Here is a 7,798-nt window from a genome sequence, read left to right as displayed (position 1 = left end):
GCGGATTATCACGAATTGTCCATGGATTCTGCAATTGAAATCTGGTTGTATGAGACCAGCCTTTAAGGCCCATTTAGACAACGATTATCACTCAAAATTTGCCCAAAAGCCGTCTTTTGAGTGATAATCGTATGTAACTGCACTGACATCGTGCAGTTTTCGTTAAGCCGTCGCTGATCTTTCAGCATGCTAAAAAGATCAGCGATCAGTTATCAGGAATTCCCAGCGGAATATTGTTTCAGCTGTATCCCGCTCCCTGAACACAGGCTGGGTATGAAGAACAGAGCTGTCCAGCTGCGTTCTTTATACCCCGCTCGAAGGTATAACAGCCAGGCGCTACGAGCAGAGAACAGCTGGATGCAGTCAAGCGGCCCAGCTTGTCTTCTGCATCCCCTGCTCGGAGCGCAAGGTGATTGTTTAGATGTTGAGCGATCACCTTGCGCTGTAAATGAACACAACGATTATCACTCAAAAGACATCTTTTGAGCGATAATTGTTGTGTCTAAATGGGCCTTTAGACTGCAGCAAAAAATTCTCCTTGGCAAGATCTATAGCCCTTATCTACACTGTAGTATATACACACCTTATGACTATAGGGTCGATTTATATGTATAGCTTTAGGGGATTCCTAGTCAGTTCAGGTAGAAAAGTTGCAAAAGCAACACAATTGGCAACTTGTGGCAGCTGCAGCCATGAGGGGTTTAGTTAAGAAGTCTTGAAGGTGTACATTGTGTATAAATTTTAATAAAAGTCTTGTTTTATAAGAACACAATGAAGGCCTTAGTTATTTATTCTTCTTGGAGAAGACTCTGGTTTACCTTATATCCCTAGTCATGTTACAAGGCCCGTTAGAAGGCCCGACACTGACTTATAAGGAAGCTGCCTTATTGATGCTTTAAAGGTATTTTTTCTCCCATCTCCCATTTGCCTACATTAGATATTCAGATGTTAATGAATGGGACTTGGGGGTATTGGTTGCTTCTTTAGAGCCCAAACACTTCAGCTTATTCACAGAAGTACTCCATTATGCACTCAAAACACTAAATGGAATAATAGAGCCATCTACAGCAACCTGCTTGTTTTTGTAATTAAATAAAGGACACAATGAAGAAATCCATTGTAACACAATTGTGATGATAGATTACATAGATAAAGATTAGAGTCATCCAATAGTATTCAGTAGGAAGTTTTATTTAAAGTGTACCTAACTTTTCAGAATCAGCTACTGTGTACACATGATGACCATTTCTGGCCATTACAGTATTTATCACTAGTTTCATCCCTCTGCAGACTGTTTGGGTTTGTGGTAGAAGACTAGCTGTCATACTGTCTTCTATACATGGAGAAAACCGCATATTCTGCTCCCTCTTTAATGATGTTGTTTCTCTGTGTGCTACAGAGGACTGTGCCCAGTAGGACAAAGCAGTGTAGATGTGATTTCAGTGGTTGTAAATCACTCACTAGTTAGCTGCAAGCATCTGTGGGAAAACCTCTCTCCTCCCCCTTCTTAGACTTCTATGAGTAGCATGAGTCATTCCCTTCCTCCACCTCCTGTTCTCCGTTTTAACTGTTACTAGAGGCTGACTTTACTTTGCGGTGTACTGCAAAATAGAAGTGCACTTCATGCAGTGCTATTTTTTCCAGTATTTTGTGCCGCATCTTCAACGGAACCTCTGAATGGAGGTTGCAGCCCACATGTGAACCTGGTCCAACACAAGTTTGGTCCAAAAGCAAAAACTGTCAGTGGGTCATCGACTTTTCACTTTTTTTTTTTAAAGTGAGACAGGCTGTAAACAACCAAGTAAAAAGCAAAAGAGGAATTAAATTATTCTCCCCTTGAATGGCATATATTAACTATATCTGCAGGGAGCACATGATGTTCACCTCCGGGAATCCTGTCATAAGACAGGCCCCAGCAAGGCAGCGGCATCTGGGAGAAGCTTCCACCTCCACCCAGGAATGTGAGGCAGTCTTCTTCATAGGAGTTCCCATACTTAACCCTTGATTGTGGAATCACAACACACAAACATCGCCCATAGAATTCAAAACTTTTATTGTTTACAGAACATGGAGCTATATTTTACAAGGATGATATGGGAAGGAAGAAGGCGCACTGGAGTAAGTCAAGGACATAAGGCACAAACATGAATGCTCCCCTGAGATTAAAAAAGAACTACACTCTATTCATCAATCTACACTGGCACTCAATCTACCCACAGCTGCCCAAGTCACACACTAGCCAACATTCATACTGGGAATTTCCTTTGTTGCCCGCACCCACATGAACATTTTATAATATTTACTTAAAATATAGTTCAGAAGATATTTGGGAAGTGGCTGACATATAAAGGGGATGGGGGATACAAACTTTTGTACTGTTAAAAACAAAAATACCAGTGAATAAAAGCCCAACTTTTAAGTATACATGCATCAAGATGTCAAAATTTACATTTAGCTGCCTTTAGTTATATCCAGTTGTGAGTGACAACTAATATGGCCTCCATTACAAGTCAACATGGGTTATCAACCAGCTTCCTTAGTCTCCTCAATAGTATGTCTGGTTCTACGGGGATCTAACCAGATTTCTGAACCAATCCTGTTCATTTCTCTCTAGCGGTGATGCTGTGAGTTCAGGTCAGACGACCCACAGTCAGGCCGGGATACGGGTACAAAAATGCCGTCAGGATACAATGGTCTAAAAATAAGTAAAACTCCTGGGAATTTTACAATTCCCAGGAGTTTACATTGAGGGGTCTAGTAAAAAAAAAAGGGGGACAACCTCTATGGGAGCTGTAAGGATGGCTATATTGGCCATCACCCAGCTTTCTCTAGAAACATAACTGAAAAAAGTAGTCAAAAAGAACTTTAGGCAACTTCTATTTACTGGATATTTTTCTGTATTCTATTATAAGCTTATTTAGAGGGGAGCAGTAATCTCTCCTGATAGGTCTATTGTAGTACAGAATTCTATTGCATCTTTTATTAGACACCCCCTTTTATTCCTCCTGGAAACGTATAAATAAAATTTACTATTCCCCTTGTCAATAGGGTCTTGTCCTTATGTGCTCTGACACGGTCAACACTGATTGAACATGATGCTCACTGACAAGCAGAATGGTAAGACCCAATAAAATCTATTAATATAGTTCCAGGCAGAATAACAGAATGGAATTGTTATATTATGGGGAGTATATGTATTTACTAAAACGAACATCCGGAGAGTTGGTATTGTTTAGAAGCCCTGAGACACAGCTAGATAGATACAGAGAACAGATATTGAGCTGGAGTTTCAATTCAACATTAAAGTAGTATATATATGTTACTGCTCCACAGAAAGTATTCGCATATATTAAATGTACAAACCCAAAACGCACCCAATACATCAAGTTTATGGTTTCCGTACTAACCCATACATTCTCTCATTTATTTAATTTTTTTAAAAAGTTTTATTACAAAATAAAAGCCAACTAGGGCGTTTATCTACTTATTTAACTTTTTCTGTCTATCTAGATACATACACTGGCCCCGCAAACACTGCTTTCTTGTATTTAGAGTGCCAATATATATGCATGGTAGGGGAAGTACTGAGTTAATTTGTGCTTTCTCAGTGATCTTCGGAGCAGAAGGAAGTCGGCACTAGTGTAGTTGGCAAAGAACACATCATGGGCTAAGGAAGTCTTCCCTCCGGTATCCCTTCTGCAAAAGAAGAACAAGACGTTGAGAGATGGCATATTTGGCATTAGCTCGATGCTGTGGTTTAGTGCTGGGATGTGACCTGTATGACAGACAAACAATGAGATTACTCACCGCTTTATAGTCACGGTGCAGTTTGCTGTACTGCCACATATTTGTAAGAAGACTGGAAGCAGCCCGGGAAGACTTCTCACTGTCTGGGCTTAAGAGAGAAAGAGAAAAGTCAAGTCTTGGGAACCTGTCACAGACATCATCTAGATTTACTTCAAAAGCCAAGTGTAATACCAAAAGGATGACTAGAACATTACTTACGGACTGCAGACATAAAAGTAAACTGTTTTAGGTCTCAAGCACACAGCCGTATTAGATCTCTGTATAACCTCGAGTTGTATGGAGAGACAATACGGCTCCCATAGACATCTTTGGGGCCCTACTGCTTCTCTATGCCTTTATTTTCGGTCAGAGAAAACAAGCTGTCTAAATGGAGCAGTGGACGAAGGGAAGACGAAGGGAAGACGAAGGGAAGACGAAGGGAAGACGAAGGGAAGACGAAGGGAAGACGAAGGGAAGACGAAGGGAAGACGAAGGGAAGACGAAGGGAAGACGAAGGGAAGACGAGCCAACTTTAAGGGAGGTCCCTACTTCCTACCATTTCCATAGTAGGTACATAAGGAACACTCTTCCCTCTTAACAGTGGTTGTATATCGCAAGTCTTATAATGTCGAGTGGAAATGGAAAAAAGTTTTTGGCGTATGGAACCCCTATCCTTCTGATTGCACATGGTATTCCCAATTATGTTCATGTCCACTATACAAATAAAATTTATGTCTAAACAATATGGTTATGAAAAGAATTCAGCTCCAACTTACCTATCACGCTTCCTCTTTATGTACATCAGTTTGTTGAGCCCATTAAAGTATACAATATCGCGGGCTGCCAAAGGTCCAGCTACAGTTAAATTATTGAGCACAGCGATTATGTTGACTATGACCTCAGCAGGAGGACTCTTGTCTGTGCTCTCACCGGGAAGCTTCTCGAGAAGGTGGCTCACAAGCTTGGTGGCTAAACAATGGCAAGAAGATAAAGAATATGGTTATACACTAATATAGATTTAGCAAAGACTATAATACATAGAAGAGGAGGGAAAGACATGGGAGTAGCATGAATTGAGTACTCACACATCTCGTCCTTGTTTTTGGCGTGTCTAGACAGGTTGCGGATAAGGCCTGTGAGAGAACGAAGTTGGCTGTGATCTGCAGTCCTCAAGCGATCCAAAACTGGGTTTAGAATACGTTCCTGTTCCAATGCCACCTGGCTTAGAACACCTGCCCACTGGAATAAAGAAAAAAAAACATTTAAGTATGGACGCTTTAAACATGGCTTTCAAAGGGTAGAACAATTGGTACTGTATCCTTCTCTTGCAGTTCCTTAGGCTGAATAAACACATAAAATAGACATCAACTGACAGCTTCCCCTGTATATATATGCACCAGCCCAAAAACAGCCAAGCCTGTATGTTATATAGGGCTCATGTACATGGCAGAGAGCCAGTGCAAGACTCCGCTTGTCGACATACAATTCAGAGTCACTTCTAACTTCCATAATGTTGAGCTGCAATACCAGACTCTACCAACAGACAACTGTGGCACTGTTTCTGGATGAAAAAAGCCCCAACTTTCTAAATCCTGAAACACTTGACGATTCATTAACCTTAATAATAAAGCATATGATCTACATACCCTACGGTCTCCAGCAGTGATGTTCTGTAGAGCGCCGGCAGCTGCCTCTGTAGTGTGCCTGTTCAGTTCACACTGCTGCAGTAGACGGTTGTAAAGGTTGACGATCTGCGGGTGCCACAGTAACTCCATTCCCTTTGGATCCCTAGAGATCTCTGCAAAGATTGCCATGTCCGTGCCCTGTTGCTTCTTGTGGAGAAACGAAAAGTATAACTAAATGCCATGCAATAGTAAGATAAACATTCAAAACGATGAAGAAAAGTAGTTAATTAGGTCTTATTACAGTTCTATGCCAGAGAGACAAAAATTAGCAGTAACGTCGTCACTCACAAAAAGTTGCCCTTGTGAATTTTTGTGCACATTTACCTCTTTAAGTTTGCGGCTCTGTGGGGTTAAGCAGCCAGCCACAGCATCTCCAGCTGTAGACCGTGACCGCTGAGTTCCTTCTAGCCTTTGCAGGTAAGATGGCGGCATTTCATCATAAAGTCGATAAGACAAGTTCCTCAGTACGCACACTGTATTTTCCACGCTCTAGAAAACAGAAAAACAATTGCTTTAGTTTCGAGAAGAATAGCCAGAACTTTTAAAGATTATCCAGTGAAGTTATATTGCAGTAACCAATCAGAACCCCCCCACCCCACCCCCGAGACTGTATACTAATATACAATATCACTTTAATATACAATCTGGCACCAAAGCCAAGCTGGGCTTTCATCTTAGGCCCAGTCGGCTCATATAGTACCGTAGTTTCCATCAAGGTACGAAGGAATGATGCCATTGGTAACTTAAGAAGATCCTTTAGTTATTGGCGGCCTCCTTACAGATTACACAAAAGTGACATCTCACCTTGTCTTCAGCTTTTCCAGCCTGTAATGCCTGGTTTGTGTAGCCAACCAAGGCGTCCAACAGACCAGGGCAGTCACGCATTTTCTGACGTGTGTCCTCACTAGCTGAGCTCAGGTTCCTACATGCAAATGACAGAGAACATTACCAATCTATATTATTAAAAACTTTCATAGTAACCTTACTTTCAAATGAAAGGATGACACGTGGATGGAATGATTTAGTGAATCCTGCACTGAGCAGGGGGTTGGACCCGATGACCCTGGAGGTCCCTTCCAACTCTACCAGTCTATGGTTTTAAGAAAAAAAATATGGCTTGGTTTAGGCTTCATTCACATCAGAGTTGTAATTTCAGCTTCAGAAATACACTAGTAAAGATAGGGACCATGGTGAGCTTAGAGAAGAGCAGGGACCAGTAATAGAGGCTTGAAGTTTATTAGAAAAAGGCAATACATTTTAATCTCGTAATCGGACCTTCATCTGGCTTGACTACCAATCGCAAAAGAGCCCAGATGAAGAGGCCATTATGGGAATGAAATGTGTTGGTTTTTAAAAAAAATAAAAAATAAAAATAAAAAAAAAAAATCAACTTCAAGCTCCCATTACTGGCTCCTGCTCCTGTCTAAGCTATGGTCCCCATCTTTAATACTCTATATCTGTGAGGTCTTGCAGTCCATATTGGGGAGGCTTACACTGTTTTATAGGCTCATTCAGGTGCCGTGTGCTTACCCAACCCCATAAAAAAGTACCATTATTCCTAATGTATTCCACAAATTGTTTTCTCTGTTCCATAGTGCAGAAAGGCATAAATCACTCTTTTTCCTTATTGATTGCAGTAGCTTCTGTTTATAACTGAAGCCACAATGCAGTGCCATATCCACTGTAGAGCCATTTTCCCAATCAAATACGGGAAAAAGCGCTGTGTAAAGCCTTTGATGTGGATAAACCTTACCTGAGGAAGCCAGTGGCATTGTAAAATATTTCAGCTTCTGATGCATTCTGTTGGATAAGAGCAGATCCGGAAGAACCAGACAGTGGAAAGAGAACACGATCCGTTAAGGGGTTCAGAGTATCACGTGCCAATCTTGATTTCAAGTTGTCACTTGATGACAAATTCCACAAAATTCCTGAAAAGTGGGGAAAAAAATTGTCACTAAAACTTCTTTATTCTAAAAGCATAAATATATTGGGAGAGCATTTAAATGTCAATAAGATATCAACATGCCCAGACCATATCCATCATATATTTTCATACAGCGTTCTTTCTGACATCATAAAAGTTGGTCCAGTATGCCATTCATACATCATCCCATTCATAATGTTGAAGGACTACCCTAAAGCAGAAATTGAAGGCCATGGAGACTTTGATATAAGCCTGATCACATTTACCAATGTTCCTTCTATCAATAAGACACCACTGCATTACCCATTTGAGCTCTGGCTTGAACAATCTAGTAAATTGTCCCGAACCAGGCCTGCATGGCATAGTAGATATGACTAATAGATATAGTCTCTCCCAATACATC

At 40.9% G+C, this 7,798-nt stretch overlaps 1 protein-coding gene across 3 annotated transcripts in view; it reads right to left on the bottom strand.

The window, feature by feature from the left end:
• Positions 1–2,036: 2,036 nt before the first annotated feature.
• The window catches only part of PKP3 (plakophilin 3), a 55,600-nt gene continuing 49,838 nt past the window's right edge, over positions 2,037–7,798 (bottom strand). For 2 of the 3 annotated variants that reach the window (XM_066583067.1, XM_066583066.1), the window contains 8 exons: positions 7,225–7,399; positions 6,276–6,393; positions 5,796–5,960; positions 5,433–5,618; positions 4,872–5,025; positions 4,563–4,755; positions 3,808–3,895; positions 2,037–3,696 (listed from right to left, as the gene is read on the bottom strand). In XM_066583067.1, the coding sequence (XP_066439164.1) occupies positions 3,661–3,696; positions 3,808–3,895; positions 4,563–4,755; positions 4,872–5,025; positions 5,433–5,618; positions 5,796–5,960; positions 6,276–6,393; positions 7,225–7,399 (1,115 nt within the window). In that variant the 3' untranslated portion in view covers positions 2,037–3,660. The remainder of the gene's footprint in view (positions 3,697–3,807; positions 3,896–4,562; positions 4,756–4,871; positions 5,026–5,432; positions 5,619–5,795; positions 5,961–6,275; positions 6,394–7,224; positions 7,400–7,798) is intronic. The other variant, XM_066583068.1, reaches the window with a different exon arrangement.

This window comes from Eleutherodactylus coqui, chromosome 11 (genome assembly GCF_035609145.1).
Source record: "Eleutherodactylus coqui strain aEleCoq1 chromosome 11, aEleCoq1.hap1, whole genome shotgun sequence".
In the NCBI taxonomy this organism is placed as follows: Eukaryota; Metazoa; Chordata; class Amphibia; order Anura; family Eleutherodactylidae; genus Eleutherodactylus; species Eleutherodactylus coqui.
Note: the sequence above shows the minus strand (reverse complement) of the source record. Positions and strands in the feature narration are given on the sequence as shown.